General features: G+C 36.9%; 1 protein-coding gene across 2 annotated transcripts in view; it reads right to left on the bottom strand.

Annotated features, from left to right (window-relative positions):
* myo5b (myosin VB) overlaps window positions 1–18,777 on the bottom strand; it is a 52,548-nt gene that overhangs the window by 29,834 nt on the left and 3,937 nt on the right. For both annotated transcript variants that reach the window (XR_014625198.1, XM_084387526.1), the window contains exons 2-4: window positions 5,057–5,167; window positions 3,981–4,152; window positions 879–1,023 (exon numbers count right to left, since the gene is read on the bottom strand). Coding sequence is in view for 1 of the 2 variants with exons in the window: in XM_084387526.1 (XP_084243652.1) it covers window positions 879–1,023; window positions 3,981–4,152; window positions 5,057–5,167 (428 nt within the window). In the remaining variant the exon portion in view is untranslated. The remainder of the gene's footprint in view (window positions 1–878; window positions 1,024–3,980; window positions 4,153–5,056; window positions 5,168–18,777) is intronic.

The raw sequence follows: 18,777 nt of genomic DNA, 5'->3' as shown, positions 1-18,777 counted from the left end.
GATGACAGTAATCCAGGGTAGCTTTAACTACAAAAAGAGTTCTCTAAGAAAAGAGAAGTATTACAAAAAAAAAAAAAAACTACTAAAATAGCAGGTGCAGTATTATCATATTTATAATACTATTTTGAATGTAATGGTACACTCGTGTTCTGAAGTTTGGAATCTGTATGAATTTTTAATATATATATATTTTTAAAGAAGTCTCACCAAGACTGCATTTATTTTATGAAAATACAGTAACAACAGTAATATTGTGAAATATTATTACATTTTTAAAAAATTGTTTTCTATTTCGATATATTTCAAATTGTAATTTATTTTTATTTACTGTGATGGCAAAGCTGAATTGTCAGCATCATCACTCCAGTCTTCAGAAATCATTCTAATATGCTGATATGATTTTTTTTTATTATTCTTTTCAATATTGAAAACAGTTGCTGCTGCCTAATATTATTGCAGAACCCATGATACTTTTTTCAGGATTCTTTGATGAATAGAAAGTTCAAAAGAACAGCATTTATTTGAAACGAAAACCTTTTGTAACATTATAAATGTCTTTACTATAGCTTTTGATCAATTTAATGTGTCCTTGCTGAATAAAAGTATTAATTTCTTCTTTTTTTTTAAACATTAACTGGCCCCAAACTTTTCAACCATATTGTATATTACAGTGAAATTATTAAAAACATTTATTTCTATAAAATGAGTCAATCAGAAACAATTTGTTTTTTATGAGGGTGGGTTTTTGGAGAAAGGGGGTGGGGTTATATTTATCACAATGAAATTTAGCAAACCGACTGAAACCACTTAATAGCACCTTGAACAAATAAACTTAATTAGCTTGTCATCTTATAAGACTATGAAAAACAAGCACAAACCTGGCCATCTGTTTGTACGCTTCCTCTGCCACAGCAAATATATGAGGGTCCATGTCCCCCATATTCTGGCCACTGTACGCATTGATGACCTCTTCTCCATAGATCTGCAGTTGCTCGTACGGGTTGATGGCCACCAGAACAATCCCTGAGGAGAGATTTACACCAGGTTTACACCTACAACTGTGCAACACAGTTAATACACAGAATCGCATTATTTAAATCAGACAAAATCCTGATGATACAGATAAATGTTTAAATATTTGACTATAATTATCACGTGACATCAATAATCGAATGATGTCGCAGCAAGCAAAATGACGTTAATGCGTGATGTGTCGGTCTAAATGAGAGAACACAAAACAGACACACGTCTGTGAAAGTGAAAAGGAAGATAAAAGACATAATACATAAAAGAGCAGTTATGAGTCAATGGGCATTGTTGTGACCTGACAAGAGACGATAATGGGAATCATTCAGTCATTACAAAGCACAGCAGACCAGGAACCAACAATAAAACAAGACAAACAAGAGCTGGACGCTCTTTTGACAAGACCACAAATATCTGTTAGACCGTATGAACATGTCGTACTGTATATAAAACAGCAGATACGCTCTTCTTGATTGTCTAACAGGACACGTCATCCAGCCTTTGGGTTCAAACATACATTGCATAATGTGTCTAGGCTAATTCTCCAAAACAACTCAGTGGAAATCAACACACACCCATAAATAAAACACAATCCCAGAATTCCACAACCTATTAACATGGGTATGTTGTCATAGGGACAGAGTTACTAACAGAAACACTAAACGTGATGAGTGTAGACTGGACAGGTGTGTCTTTGTTACTCTCCAGTAAAGCCTGTTGACCTTGGAAACCTAATTACAACATTTGCAGCTTCCCTACAATCAAAATTGGGGTAAAACTCTGTACAGTCATACATTCAACATTCAAAATCTGTTGGAGGTTAGAACAACACCTGAAGGAGTTTGGTATTTAAACATGTAATTTGAAGTCACTTAAATGTTATTATCTTAAATGGGTCCTATTATGCTTTTTCAATTTTCAACTTTAGTTAGTGTGTAATGTTGCTGTTTGAGCATTAAAAAAAAGATCTGCAAGGTTACAAAGCTCAAAGTCCACTCCAAAGGGAGATTTGAATCCCCTCTCCAACAAAAAGTCAAATGTTACTCATTTAAAGAATTCCCACCCACAGAATGTGCAAAAAAAAGGTATGTGGCCTGGCTGAGCAGCAATAGAGAATTCAGTGTTGTCGCTATGTCAAAGAGACGCTTTTTTCCACCCTGTTTCCAAAACTCATTTGTTTGACCTTCCTAAGAAGACTGACGAACGAAGAGAGGTTAAAACTTATTTTAAACACTGTGCCTGAACATTATAACCCCAACGTTTATCTGTGTGCTGCACATTTTACTGAGAACAGCTTCCAGACAATGCAGGCTATACGCACAAAAGCTTCTCCTGAAATAGAGCAGTTCCCACTTTGTCGGGACAATCTGCTGTTTGTGGAACATAAATTGTAAGTATGTCTTCTTATTTTTTGTTGCGTTTTCTACTAACAGTTCAAATGATAAGTTTTATGTTGTTGCTACGATGTAAACAAAGAGCAAAGCTTTGCCTCCGCTCGCCTGCTAGCCAACATAGTGTTGATTAAGTGTTTACTGTAGCTTTTGTAAGCTCTCACTTTTGTTCACCGCCCCATAGGAAAATCAACCATGGTTTTAGGATCAAATACTGTTTTTATTTCCATAGTTTTCAGTGAAATCTTTGCTTGCAAAGTCTGTGCATGAAATCCGTTCTGCACGAACCTAGTCTGAATCAGGCTTGAATTGGTTTGAAATTGACGGCATCCTTAAAGGATTAGTTCACCCCAAAATGAAAATTTCCTAATAATTTACTCACCCCAATGCCATCCAAGATATCCAAGTCTTTCTTTCCTCAGTGGGAGAGAAATTATGTTTTTTGAGGAAAACATTTCTGGATTTTTCTTCTAACAATGGACTTCATTGGTTACCATCGTTTTTAAGTCCAAATCAATGCAGTTTCAAAAGTCTTTGAAGTGTTTAAACGGGCTGTACATGATCACAGCTGAAGAAGAGGTTGTTATCTATTGAAACGATAGGTCATTTAAAAAAAAAAAAGATAATAATTTATAGACTTTTTACCTTCAATAGTTCAGATTGAGCTGATCAACAAACGGACAGGGAACTACGTCATCACGTTGAAAGGTCATGCCGGCGCTGGCAATACTATTTGAACTACTATTCATATTCATCAGAATGTTATTCATATACTATTCATATTCACTGAATACTATTACTATATTTATAATAGCAAACAATACTATTTGAACTATCCTCCTACGTACGGTCACATTGTAAACAGTGGGGTGGTACTTCTGCCGGCGCCGGCGTGACCTTTCAACGTGATGACGTAGTTCCCTGTCCGTTTGGTGCTTGGATGGCATTGGGGTGAGTAAATTATTAGGAAATTTTCATTTTGGGGTGAACTAATCCTTTAATATTTACACCTGAGCAGATGAAACTCGTGGTTATGGTAAGGGGCGTGACATTTCCCGAACACTCGTAAGTGGAACCAATCACAACACACTTGGCCAGCTAACCAATCACAGCACATTTCGTATTTCAGAAGGAGGAGCTTCATCGAAACAGTAACTCAATGGTGTGCTCGAGCCACACTGGGGAGAGAGGAACTGTAATATTGTAAAATATGTGAAAAATAATGTGTTTTTTGAACAATCAAGCATGAAAGCCTATTCTAGTACGCCCCATAAACAAAATCAAGACTTCGTAAAAGGGCATAATAGGACCCCTTTAATAATCTAATTATCTTAATAATTAAAAAATGAGAGAAGTCAATATATAGAGACAAGGATGGCTTATGACATTTCTAAAAATGCTAGAATAAAAAAAAAAAAATCAAAACTATATGATTAAATTATGCATTGTAATGTATTGTTTTATCTATTCAAAACATTATATCTATCTATCTATCTGTCTGTCTGCTCATCACTACATTAAATCAGAAACATTCTCTTCAAAACACATACAAACACGACTTACCACAGTAAGTGTAAATGTGATTGGACTCGAGGAAGCGGACCTTGAGGTTGTGGAGCACAGCAGGCTCGTGGAGGTAGCTGAGAGCAGTGAGGTCATTCTCTCCTACCAGAATATCAGGATTCCGAAGAAATGGAAGAGGATTGTCTTTGGGACCAATTGAATATTCTAACGTCTAGGAATAGAGACAGCAATGCCATTAAGCAGAAACAGTAGATTAGAAATTGATTGGATTCAAACCACAATGTGAAATAACTTTGAAGGCTTCAATAATCAAAAAGTATCTTTTGGCAGACTGAGAGTGTTTGTAATGCAGTGCAGGCACAAGAGCTTCAATAAGTCATGCTGATCTTTATTTCATCTACTGGTTTATTCAGGTTCCCCCAACATTGTTTTTTTGATAATACACATGGGAATATGGCGTACAACCTCCCCTCTAAGGGTCTGCACTTCTTACACACCAAAACATGATCAATGATTCATACGACACACTTTCCTCAGTGCTGTGAAACCCAAACGAATGCAGGAAACATTAAGCTCTATTTAAGATCTGGTTTAGTTCACAACTGCTGTGTCACGACAGATTTTAAACCCAGCATGGTTCAGTCTGCTTAAAAGCACTAATTAATAAAATTTTAACTGAATGAAACTCTTAGGCTTTGTCCAGATAGGCAGCATAAATATGATTATTTTTTCCCAACCAATTACATAAACTATGGGTGCAATTTTCTATTTGTTATTTGAAGGTCAAATTGTCAAATTCCTTTAACGTGTGTGTGTGTGTTTGTGAGTGTGTATGTGTGTGTATATATATATATATATATATATATATATAAAAAAAATTAATATTTGAATATTATGAATATTTTGGTAACAGAATATAAATCTGTATCTGTTACCCCACTAGGATCAATAAAGAAGTCTGAGTCTAATAGCAGATCTGTAAATTAAGTCACAAAGATTGGGTTTGGAAAGCAAATCCGGTTAATCTGCAGTGTGAACCATAAGACTCTCTAATAAAAATCACATTACAGAATAAATATATGATTAGGTGAAAGAAGGGGAGGGTGTATGCTCACCGATTCATCTTCTAATTTGAGGTGAAGCACTGAGTCTCCCTCCTTATAATCCTTGACGATTTCAGCCGACCTCCAGACATCATCTGGGTCAGGGATCCAAACCCGGGTGTACTGAAAAACACAGATAAAAACCATGTTTAAATAAAAGCCAGACAAACATCAAACAAGACATCAAAGCATTAATAAAAAATCAAAAAAAAAAATCAAAAAATAAAATTAAACAAGATATCACATTAAACAATCTAAACATACACAACAATCATGGTTTCTAGGGCTGAGAGAAAAATCGATTCACCTCATACTGTCTATGATTCACCTAGGTATCGAATTTTTTTTTTTTATTAACGATTTCAAAATCGATTTTTTATTACAGAATCGATATTAATTCAAAATAAATTGCTTTATTTTTGCCCTTGCTTATAGATGAGGTTGACAGAAGTTATCCACTTTAGTTTCAACAGAGGAGGAAATGTGTCGTTATCTTTGAGTGTTGAGTGACGTAATATAACTAAGTGGACGCGTGAAAGCGTCTCAATGCATTGAAAAGCCCTCGCGAGGTCGCGCGCTGCGCTACTCATATGCTGAGAGAGAGTTATAAGAGTGTCTATTAAACCTCTGACAAAATCATATCGCAACATTCAAATCAGTGTTGGCGCTGCCGTTGACCCAGAGAGAGTTGTCATGAAACAGCAGTCTTTTCCTCATAGTATCATTTCTGTGATACAATAGTTCAAATTATCATAGAAGTACTGGGATAAAAGTTTAAAGTTCAAATATAAACACTGATGTCTATGATAGCGAAAGAGTATATCAGCTTTTGATAACAACTTGGTGCTTAAAATAACGCATTTATCGATTACATTGTATTCGCCACAAGGTGGCGAAAAGTGACTGGTAAAAAATTAATTTGTTATTGAATCATTTATTAAAGAGAATGTAGTACTGTGTGGTACAAGTCAGAAAAATGTGATGAATTGTTTTTGTAAATATGACTCATCTTATACATCATGTACAGTCTGTATAAGTGTATGATTTAACTTTTCCTCATGGTCTAATGTTTAAAAAAAAAATTTGCAATATCAAATCGCAATACTTGTAGATTCGCAATTCTTAAAAAAAAAAATAATAAAAAAAAATAATAATTCACAATACATATTGTATCGGCTCCCAAGTATCGTGATAATATTGAATCGGGACTCGGGAGATAGGTATATCGTCCCAGCCCTAATGGTTTCACTTATCCATGAGGACAACGACCCAAGCGGTCATTCATCTTCTCATAATAAAGAATAAAGCTGAATACAGAAGTATACAGCTCCAGTGCTTTTATCAGCAGAATCTGTATATAATTGGAGGATCAGCAGTACAGGCAGAGAGTTCAGAGATAAATTGAACCGCAGTGGGATGTACGCAGACTGTGTTTGTAGAATTTGCCATATCCTTCAAATAAAATGCTGGAAGATTACTCAAATGGAAAGCGTATGCGTCTGAGGTTTTCTACCCTGAAAAATGATACAGTATATGGCTTTTCACACCTGACACTTAACATTCTAAAGCAGCATCGTTTCATACTGCAAAAATTCTGGATCTCTGGAGAAGGGCTTCTTAACCCCGGGTAAAAAGCTGTGCTAAACTACACAAGTATGAAATTTTTCTTTACCAGGGATAAAAACGGGGTTTAGAATGACGATACCCGGGGTTTAAAGCAGTGTGAAAAGCCTGATATGTTTGAAACATCTACTGGACGTATTAAAGTAGCATTATTCTATCATATAGTCTTAGTTAGTAGCCTAGCTGGATAACTTTTCATCCATCATGACCCAGAGAGAGGTCTGAGGTACACATTGGAGATGGATTCTCATCCAGTTAGCATTGAGGTTTAGCCAAGGTATTAAAGTGTAGGCAATTTCTCACAGGCTAGCAATAGCAAGCTAGCTTTGAAAGAACAAGATCCCACCCTCCCTTTAGAGCATCTCCAAAGCCACGCCTCCTTCGAACAGATCCAGCAGATTCTGCAAAGCGTCACGAGAGACGGCGTTAAATGACCTCAAGTCTCAAAGCACGTAACATTACAATAACAATGAACGTAAACAACTTACAGAGCTCTAGTTGTACCACCTGACGGCTGCAGATTCATTTCAGCGTTGTTAGTGTTGACATAGAAACGCATAAATCCGAGTCTGAGGACGTGAGCTCCGGGTAGAACGTCATGGGTTGCCATCTCGTAATTATGGTTACGACATGGTGTGAACGCAGCATAAGCTTGTTGTTTTGGTTCAGGAGGAACTGTAAAAGGCGGTGTCTGTGTGGCGCTCGGTGACTGCCTGTCTACAACTCTGCATTGCCTTACCGAACGAACTGATGACGTGTGATGTCTGCGCGGAGGGATGGAAATACATGTTAACTGGCAGGTAGGACACCGTATTGTTGCATTCGGTCCTGAGACTTCCACAGAAAATATATGTACATATTTTTATATTTAGACCATTTCTATTGATTGCTATCAGGATGTGAAGAGGGTTTCAACCAGTATAACAAAAAGTGTTTATAAAACAAATTGCCTACCCTACCTATACAAAAAATGAGAGATTCATGAATCAAAGAAAAATAAGATACCACTGAATGATGAACCATTGTGTCTTCTACTTCAAGTGATGCACAATGCCTCAATGTTTGTGTGTTAGTGATAAACTGAACGCAAGTTGAAGGCTTAGAGTATGTAATGAGAGTGAGCTGTTATCAATCCTGACGGCAGTTAGAAGTCAACTTCCGCTGGCGATCTGTGTGCCTTTGTGTGTGTAAAGAACACGGCTTTCGACCTTCAAAAAAAATCCACAAAAGGAACTAAGTGGGTATAAGCCGCTTAAAGAGCCACAAGTTTATTAGAAGCACATTCAGTTGCTAAATCCACCCCAACTCTGCATGATCAGCCTTAACAGATTCGTAACTAATAAATCATGCTCTCAAATTAAGCAGCAAACTAGTCAAACACTGCTGTAAAGTCCTCAGTGTTCAAGCTGGAACCAGGATGAATAATATAAGGGCCTAGTTCACCCAAAAATGAAATTTCTGACTTTCTTTCTTCAAGTGTAATCCATATACAGCACCTTTTGCAGTATTTCAATCACCAAAAGCAAAGGGATATTTAAAAAAAAAAGAAACACGATGGTTCGGAGTAAAATCAACCTAGGGTCCTCTGCACCATGACCTCGAGCCAAACACCCCCCAGAAGCCTTTTTTCCCTTGGTCGAACATTATTATAGTTACAGCCGAATGGCTCAGTGCAGGCGCTAATGGAACCTACTGCAGGATGTATCTCGTAAATTACCCCACTAATAATGCCCAGAATGGTACCAAAACTTCTACAGTAGTATTTGGGAAAAGCACGTAAAAGTCCTGGCAGAAAGCCAGTATATCCAACATTTTTTATAATTTTTTTTCCGAAGTGTTGACAACTTAGAGTTAACTTATAATTGTTGCAAACTGGTACTACCAACAAAATATTAGTGCATTCCTGGAACATGGTGTCGTTACACTACATTCTTATGCATAGCTTTCTGCCAGGACTTTTACGTGCTTTTCCCTAATCACTGAAGTGACCTCGACGACCGGGTTAGCAGTAGCATTAGCCATCAGGCAAGTGTTATTTAAAAAAAACTCCTGATACTTACAAACTTTCCAATGCCTCGTTTTATGAGTACAGAGCCTATTTGTACTACTGTAGAAGTTTGGTACCATTCCGGGTATTATTAGTGGGGTAATTTACGAGATACAACCTTGGATCCATTAGCGCCTGCACTAAGCCATTCGGCTGATATCTCGAAATAAGCTCTAACTTTAATAATGTTCGACCAAGGGAAAATAAGCTTCTGGGGGGGGTGTTTGGTTTGAGGTCATGGTGCAGAGGACCCTAGGTTGATTTTACTCCGAACCATCCCTTTAAATGTACTAAACCGGTGATATTAAAAGACCAAATTCAGTGTACACCTTATTGATGATGCATACTATATACAGGAGTGCAGGTGAGCCCAGAATATGAACGCAGTACACTAAATGGTTAAGCGTTTTATTTATGATGGTTCTCTATGGAAAAACGCTTAATGACAAACTGCGTGTTGTGTTTATATTCTGGGCTCATCTGCTTGATTGTACATTGAATGCATCTTCAATAATATGTATATTGAATTTGATCTTTTAATATAACTGACTTACCAAATTAGTACAAACTTGGTAAAAATGACTGGTGGGCAATGGAGGAAAGCCTTGTTTTGCCCTCCAGGTGGGTGTTCCTATAAGTGTATGATGTCACGTAAAAACTATGAATTGCATAGGCTACAGTACTGTGGAAGGACACCTCAGTCCGGGTACACCTCTTAACTAAAAGGCTGAACTTTGCAGTCTTCGCCATAGAAGTCGCTCCTTATCAGAGCCTTCCCGGCTGACAACAGCGTTTTCAATCCTAGTTAGAGGCGGAGTGAGCGATACTGCAGGACGATTTAAAGATATGAATGGATCAAGTGCTAACTTTGAGCGTGCTGTTTCTGATATTACTCATATGACGGTTTCATATGGAGTTAGTTAGTGAGCGAGCATGTGCAACAATGAATTGAATGTACATCGAATGTGAGGAAAGCAGGCGATGGGGTGATTTTTGTTCCTCTTGAACAGTGTACTTGTGGTCACGCCTACTTTATGATAAGATATGATAACCAGCAAAGGCTAAACTTCTACAGGTCACACCTGCAGCTTGATCGAATGCCAAATTGTCTATAAAAAAAACAAATAATAGAAGATCTTACTGGGATCATATCATATAGGCCTAATCAGACAAAAAAAGAAAAAAAAATCTGACAAAAATCTGAAATAATAAATGTACTAAAGATAAATAAATAAATAAATAAATAAATTCACAGCATATACCCAGCTTTAGAGTTTGGGCTCATCTGATCTGATCTGACACAATGGGGACGTACTTTAACCAAGCTGAGTGAAATGACGGGACATACTGAACTCAGACTGATGTGCCTCAGGTAGAAATAAAACGAAAACTTAAGAGCTAAGAATGAGATTCACCAAGACACAGCGGAAACAATAGATTTCGATCGAACAGCAGGGGTCTTGTCTGGCTTTGCCGTCTGTTACATCACACAGTCTTTTAATGTTTCAGTGTAGCGTTCTGGCTGTTCACAGATACAGCACAAAATAAGGCTCAAGAGACGCAAGAAGCTTGATGATAACAAGAGCTGATAACACCGACTCATTTGAAACTTTTTAAATGGAGCCCTCTGCATAATTTTCATGAAGTGGAAAACAAGCAAGATGTCCTCTCAAAGGTCCAATGTTAGCAACCAACAAGTCACAATTTACTACCTATCATTGATAGTGGTATTTATAATTTAGAGAGCAATTTATAGGACAAAAATATGTAAATGCTGTGAGTGTAAGTTGATTTTGAAAATGTATGAATTTCATACATTACATAATTTTAAAGTAGCATTTATTTAGTAAAACAAGTGCCATTTTTTCAAAACAAGAGTCATTTATAACTTGGAGCAGCATTAGCACAAGCACTTGACAAAGATACACTACTGTTCAAAAGTTTGGGAGTCTTTACAATTTTTCCCCCTGAAAATAAATAAATACAGCAAGGATGAATTAAATTGATCAGAATACATTTCTAATGTTACAAAAGATTTCCATTTCAAATAAATGCTGTTCTTTTGAACGTATTTAAAAAATGGATTACATTTTCTTAAAAAAAAAGTATAAAGCACTACTGTTTTGAACATTGGTATTAATGAGAAATGTTTCTTGAGCACCAAATTAGAATGATTTCCGAGGGATCATGTGACACTGAAGAATTTTTACTGTTTTTTCTTTACTGTATTTGATCAAATAAATACAGCCTTGGTAAGTATAAGAATAATTTTAAAGACATTTAAAGTATCTTACTGACCCCAAACTTGAACTAGCCTGGGTTTCCCCATGCTGACTTGAGCGCAGCGCGATTTTATTCACGCTGCTAGGCAGCCTGGAGGGATACCATGGACCAGATTTTCGCCTCAGCGAGGGGACCAATCACAGAACGGGGAGGGAGCAGCAAGACGATGACGACGTCTATGCGACACAGTTTGTTTATATCTATGGATCCAACATGGCAGCAGACGCGAAGTTACCTTTCGATGCAGCCTTAGATAGTGTTCTAAGTAGTTTAGTCTTCTTCAGCCATCGTCTTCTTCCTCGTCAAATTTCTGTCGCTCTACATACGTCATCTGGTACATACGTCAATTGAAACGATTGGCTATGAGCTACGTACAGGCGCATTTGATAGACATTCGTAGCGCCCAATAAACGGCTCTGGGCATTCGTAAACCACGCCTCAAATACGAGAAAATTAACATGTGGTTCCCAGACCACGTCTCAATGAGAAAGAGGTCTGACGTTAGCCAGGCTAAACTTGAGCAGTAGTGTATAATAATAAAATACATTTCAAAGATTAAAGAGACAATAATAATGTAAAAAAAAAATATTTGAAGGCCTGCTCTTTTAAAATAAAAAAAAGGTTTGGTTTAGCCACTCTGGCTCGTAACGATGGTTTCATGTGTGCCCTCTCGCACAGATGAGTATGCACAAAAGTTGCACAAATACTCTGAAATATGGTTTTTAATCTTATCAAAAAATGTCACTCTGGTGCTAAAGTACAGAATGAGTCCAGCTGCCTTCATAAAAATCAAAACTGAACAGGATCTAAATATTGAAGAATGGTCTGTCGTTTATGAATGTGATTTGTAATTGGACTACCCATAAACTTTTGTGCAAAGAAAAACGCTGGATAAAAATTTTGGGTTTGCTAAATGAGCAATCTACAATTGCCTATCAAAACAAACCTGTTTTAACTGTCATATGAACATATTCAATAGAAGAAGCCTAGAAACCTGTCCAATTAAGAATACTCAAAAGCACACACACGTTGCACATCACTGACATTTCAGGAACTCTGTGTACGTTCGAGGAATCTGGGGCAGGTGTGATAAGCAAATGCAGCTCATTCCATGAAGTCTTGCATCACCTCTGTCGATTATTGAAGCTACAAGCTGAAGGAAACTCGTTTGAGAATCACTCCTGATTTAACAGACTTTACATATTTAAAGTCACAGTTCACCTGAAAAATTCTCCCTTACGTAATTCCAAACTCATATAACAATGTTTTGAAAACTTTTTATGCCGTTTCAAGTGAATAGCGATCATGGGTTCCAAAAAGTACAAAAAAGTTGTACATGTGTCTTGTGTGCTTTATACCAAATTATACGAAGCCATAGGACAGCCAGAAATGTGTGTTATTCATTGAAAATCTTGCCTTGACAACCATGGTCACCATTCACTTCTATGAAAAAGAGTCGCTTGGACATTCTGACATTCATGACTGCTTGTGTTCCACAGACAAAAGAGACATACAGGTCTGTAAGAAAATGAGGAGGACTAAATAAAAGATCCATTTCTGGGCGAACTAGCCTTTTAAAAGCTTTAGGTACACACGGTAGAGGAACTGGGTGTGTGTGCAGAAAGTGAAATGAATGAACTGAAATATGATGCTTTGACCTCAAATAGGTCCATAGTTGCCCTAATATAGAAGTGTTTCAGTAGAGTAGGCCACATGCAAATTGTGTTCGAGATCAATCTACTTATTTGGTTTGTAAATCATTTTCTGATGACAAAACCTAGGAGTCTACCTTGACAGCGGAGTATCGTCAGAGGTGGCCTGGGTGTTTTTCTGCTGTCAAGCAATAACAACAGTTAAAGAGTTGCACTTAGTGTACAGTGAAGATTTGTAAACAAAATAATAAAACTGTTTTAGTATAGTACAATTTCCTTCTTTTTTTTTTTTGCACATAGATACATTCACTATTTGTTTTCAAAGCTTTCAATTTGTACATACAACATTAGGCAGAATGTGGAATTATATTTATATAATAATATATATAGTAGCCTATAGGCCTATATAGTTGCATACCTAATCTAAACCTCTGAAAAAAATATTGACTCTCACTACTTTATGGTTTCAGATGATAAATTGCTGTTAGTGATGCTAGAAAAACAAAAGGATATGGTATGTTGTACAATAAACTGAGGCCTAATTCTACATTTATGAATTTAATGAATAATCAAATGCCTCATTACCAAATGACAACATGAACAACCGCACTATAGGATCAGTAGAGGTTCAGTCCAGCTAAACAAGTGAGTCTATTTGGTCCTACCTCTATTTTTGGGTGGGGAGAAACACTGTCCCCTTTCATACTCGATTAATTAATTTACACTAATTAATGTCACTTTGTGCCCCAGCGCTAAGCATGTCCCGTTTTTAAAAAGCACTCAGACACAAAAGAACCCTCCCCCACCCCCCATCAAAACATGCCCCAAGTGTCCATGTGTACAATCCGTGTGGAAGGATTCTTTTGAAGGAGAGAATGAATGCATGATTGGCAAATTAAGGATGAGGTTAACCAAGTTCTGACAGCTTGTAAAGGATACATCATCCCATAATAATCTATTATAGCTGCCTGAGTCTGACCCCATATTATGACATCATAAAAATACAGTTTTTCCTTTGCATCTTCCTCTGACAAGAATGCTCTTCCATTACAGATCTCCTACGCTATTCGCATAGTAAACACAGCGCTTCTGAGTTGTTGAAAAGTTGTTATTTTAGGGTTTTTTTGTTCACAAAAAGTATTCTCGTCACTTCATAACATTAAGGTTGAACCACTGTAGTCACATGAACTATTTTAACAATGTCTTTACTACCTTTCCGGGCCTTAAAAGTTGCAATGACGTTGCTGTCAATGGAGGGGTCAGAAAGCTCTCGGATTTCATCAAAAATATCTTCATTTGTGTTCTGAAGATGAACGAAGGTCTTACGGATTTGGAACGACATGTAATTAATGACAGAAACATTTTTGGGTGAACTAACCCTTTAATATAAGACTCTATAGGAATAATTTGGATGCGCCTCTTGCATGCTTCTTTACATTTCTGTTAGGATGCCTTAATTAGTTAGCTATTGTGCATGGGTGATGCTGATCAGACCAAATTTTAATTAAATGTAAAATTATTATATGAATAAGCACCTATGAAGGGCTCAGTTAGGCTCGGCTGTTTTCACAGGGATTAATCAACAGTTGACTGATTATCTTGCTTATCAACTATTCCCTATGAGTCCAGAAAAAACTGGCTTGGAAAATGAATGCACTGAAGTGACAGGATTTCTACAGAATGTATGAGATGGCCAAGTACTGGGAACAAGGTTCTGAAAATTTCAACTCAGAGAGAAGATTTATGGGCTTCCAAACTAAATTGGATACCATTTACTTTCACTGTCTGGACAAAGAAACAAACAAAAACAAAAACCATAAAAAATACACTTTTTTTCCCCCTTCAAAATACTAAATCAGGGGTTCCCAAACTTAGAACCATTTAGGTGTACAATAGTTACTTGAGGTACCCGCTAAGCGTTTAAGTCAATATTTCAATAATATAATGACCCATTCGCATGTTCACGGTTCTCTGATGTTGATTATAATAAAATAATATTTAATACAATTTAAAGGGATAGTTCACCCAAAAATTAAAATTACCCAATGATTTACTCACCCTAAAGCCATCCTAGGTGTATATAACTTTCTTCTTTCAGACGAACACAATCAGAGTTATATAAAAAAATGTCCTGGCTCTTCCAAGCTTTATAATGGCAGTGAATGGGTGTTGATATTTTGAACCCCAAAAAAACACATCCATCCATCATAAAAATCCCTATGGGCATCATACTATCGCTGTAGCTGAATAAACAGAAGATTAAAACTTTGATTGATTTATTAAATGTTGTCTTTTGTTGGACAAGAGGTTCATAAATGCTTCTAAAGTTTGGAAATATGTTTGACGTGTGTTGCTTTTTCAAATGCATGTTATAAGCGACTCAAACTTGCAGTGCTTTCAGATGGAGCAGCGTTTATCCTGATCACAAAGCCGTACGTCACTGACAAGCTGCGCATTAAAATAAAAAAACAAAAAAAATAATGAAATGCGATTTCATAATCACAATAAGCCAAATCGGTTTAAGCGCAATTTCATTAAATAATTTCATTATTGCGATTAATCGTGCAGTCTTGATGCCAAAAGAATAACCCCTGACGCGATGTATGACGTCGAATGTAGGAATAGCGCAACCTTTGACGCCTCTCGCGGTTCAAACAAATAGACCTGGGCAACAAACTCAAGCTCCCCCGACATTTCTCTTTAAAAATTCTCGTTTTAGACTTCTAATTGGGAATACGTGACCAGTGTTTTTTTTGTGCTCTATCCTCTGTGCTTCCGCGTTCGTCAATACGTCATGCGTCAGGGGTTACTCTTTCGCTTGAGGGTGAGTAACTCATGGGGTAATTTTCATTTTTAGGTGAACTATGCCTTTAAATGTTATTAAATATTATTTGTATTCTTATTTTATTATTAGTAGCAGCATGTTGTAACTAATTATAAAAATAAAGGTAGAAATATAGCCTATTACTGTTGTAAATTACAAATTTTACTCTAAAATAAAAAAAACAAATATTTGAGAATTATAATAATGAAATATGCTGCATGCATGCTTTATTCTGAAATCAGACTATACAATTATTTAATCAAATTGCAGCCTTTGATTTGTTAATCACATTTGATGGAGATTCTCGTGCAGCCCTAATTATTTATTTTAATTTAACATTCAATATAATTATTCGTTTTTCATCACCTCACGAACTTGTTTGGGAAGCCCTGTTCTAAATGATCATTTTTGGGTGAACTATCCCTTTAAAAATCATCTATGGCTTTTCTGATGAAAGACAGCCTTAGATGCCACATCTCAAAGCCTTAAAGGGTTAGTTCACCCAAAAATAAAAATTATGTCATTAATGACGCACCCTCATGTCGTTCCAAGCCCGTAAGACCTCCGTTCATCTTCGGAACACAGTTTAAGATATTTTAGATTTAGTCCGAGAGCTTTCTGTCCCTCCATTGAAAATGTATGTACGGTATACTGTCCATGTCCAGAAAAGGTAATAAAGACATCATCAAAGTAGTCCATGTGACATCAGTGGGTTAGTTAGAATTTTTTGAAGCATTGAAAATACATTTTGGTCCAAAAATAACAAAAACTACGACTTTATTCAGCATCGTATTCTCTTCCGGGTCTGTTGTCAATCCACATTCACGACTCAGCAGTGACGCTGCTAACGTAAGACGCTGCTGACGTGTTATCTGGTGCGCCCGAGCTTCGTTTACAGTCTGAGGGAGACGCACGCTGTATTCAAGCTATTCTACATTGTTTGTATTTTGGTATTGCTATATTTTTTAAAATGGTGCATAAGTGTGCATGTCAGCAGCGTCTTACGTCAGCAGCGTCACTGCGGAGTCGTGAACGCGGATTGACAACAGACCCGGAAGAGAATACAATGCTGAATAAAGTCGTAGTTTTTGTTATTTGTGGACCAAAATGTATTTTCGATGCTTCAAAAAATTCTAACTAACCCACTGATGTCACATGGACTACTTTGATGATGTCTTTATTACCTTTCTGGACATGGACAGTATACCGTACATACATTTTCAATGGAGGGACAGAAAGCTCTTGGACTAAATCTAAAATATCTTAAACTGTGTTCCGAAGATGAACGGAGGTCTTAAGGGCTTGGAACGACATGAGGGTGAGTCATTAATGACATTATTTTCATTTTTGGGTGAACTAACCCTTTAACAACCGAGAAAACACGAGCAGTGACATTTTTGCACAATTATTTCTTTTAAACTCCATATTGTTGACTCATTTTGGATTTCTCACGAACATTCAGAACACAAATTCAAAGCATGCATGACGAAGCTTAAATGGAAAAATCTATCAGTTAAAACCGGTATGATCTTTGAACCATGAAAGCTGATACTGCATGAAGAAGCAGTGACGGAATCTCTAACAAAGGCCAAGAAGGGAAACGATTAACCAGACTAGAAAGTCCCAGCATTTAGCATGCATGCCATTCCACACCTGAGCAATGTGCTCCTGTCATCGCGTGAGACTGACTGCTCTGCTAATTGTTCCAATGCATTTCCAGCAACCGTAATGAGATGGAACTTCTCAGTGGACAGTCGGGACACAGAGTCGATACAATCAGCTACAAGTTTGTCAGGGTTATTTACAAGACGGGAGCCTGGCTACCAAGATACAGGAATGACTGTCACACAGTTCAGGGCTTCAGCAGAAGTAGCCAAACTGCATCATGTATGAGTGTGTGTGTTCTATATTGACACAAATAATAGAACAGAAATAAGCAATCGAACATTTCAGCTGTCTATGAAGAAGTGTGAGACTTTTGTTTCATTATCTGAGTCAGCTCCTAAAGTCCTGATCTGTTGGGCTTGAAGAACACAGTAATGAAGGCCACTGGAAAAGATGTTGTGGTGGGAGGGAGCTGGTGAGAAACAAGGGTGAGACCTGCGAAACTGGTTTTTCATGGCTTCTCTGAGCCGCATGACAAAAAGACCTGCATCCACGTCAGCTGTTAAACTGAGCTATGAGTGTTTGCGGCAGCTCTATGCACCATAAAATGGGTCTAACAATGAAACATAATTCACAAACTACTTCATAATATGGTGTTTTTCAGAGTAAAACAGGATTTTTACTTTATTATGTTACACTACCGTTCAAATATTTGGGGTCAGCAAGATTTATTTGTAAAGAAATGTATGTTTATTCAGCAAGGATGCATGCAAATTGATCAAAAGAGACAGTAAAGACATTTGTGTTACAAAAGATTTCCATTTCAAAAAAAGAAAAAGAAAAACGAATGTATCACAATTTAAAAAATAATAATAATAATAATGAGAAATGTTTATTGAGCAGCAGATCAGCATATTAGAATGATTTCTGAAGGATCATGTGACACTGAAGACTGGAGTAATGATGCTGACAATTCAATAAATAAAATACATTTGAAAATATTAAAATGGAAGTTATTTTTAATTGTTTTACTGTATTTTTGATCAAATAAATGCAGCCTCGGTGAGCATAAGAGACTTCTTTAAAAACATTCATTCTTACAGACCCCAAACTTTCGTAATTTTAAAAGGAAATTCAATGCAAAATGATCGCAAATTATTACATTTTAATGAAAAATAAGAAAAACATGTTGTTTTTTGGAATAGAGTGCACCAATGAATTGCTCACAATTAGAACAGAGTGCATTAAACATGGTCAACTTGTGATGTCACTCATGTTGACATGCAGAATACTTGAAGGGAAGCTACCTAATAATACTTATTCACATTTATGAATAACAGCTGTTATTAATTAATAACAACTATTATAAATTAATAAACTATTGCTACACCCCCTAGGGCAAAGCTCAATGTCAGGAAGTCTCATGTTTCACTAGATTCAGCACACTTTCCCCATTAGGCTACAGGGTAAACGGTTAGAACAAAGCTCTGCGTCTCTATAGCCACACCCTGATCACTGTCAGCACACTCACAAAACGTCCTAGAGGGAGAGATCAGGTGTTTCCTGGGGGACGCCTCACACTTTTTTCCCTTTCCATCTGTGATCTTTGTCCTGACCACTGTCCAGGAATGACTGGCCTGAATCCCTGTGAAATCTGACACCACTACCTTGAGTGTGAGGCTCGCTGCAGTGGTTAACA

Source organism: Rutilus rutilus (genome assembly GCF_951802725.1).
Source record: "Rutilus rutilus genome assembly, chromosome: 18".
Classification (NCBI taxonomy): domain Eukaryota; kingdom Metazoa; phylum Chordata; class Actinopteri; order Cypriniformes; family Leuciscidae; genus Rutilus; species Rutilus rutilus.
This window is presented reverse-complemented; position numbering and strand designations above follow the sequence as displayed.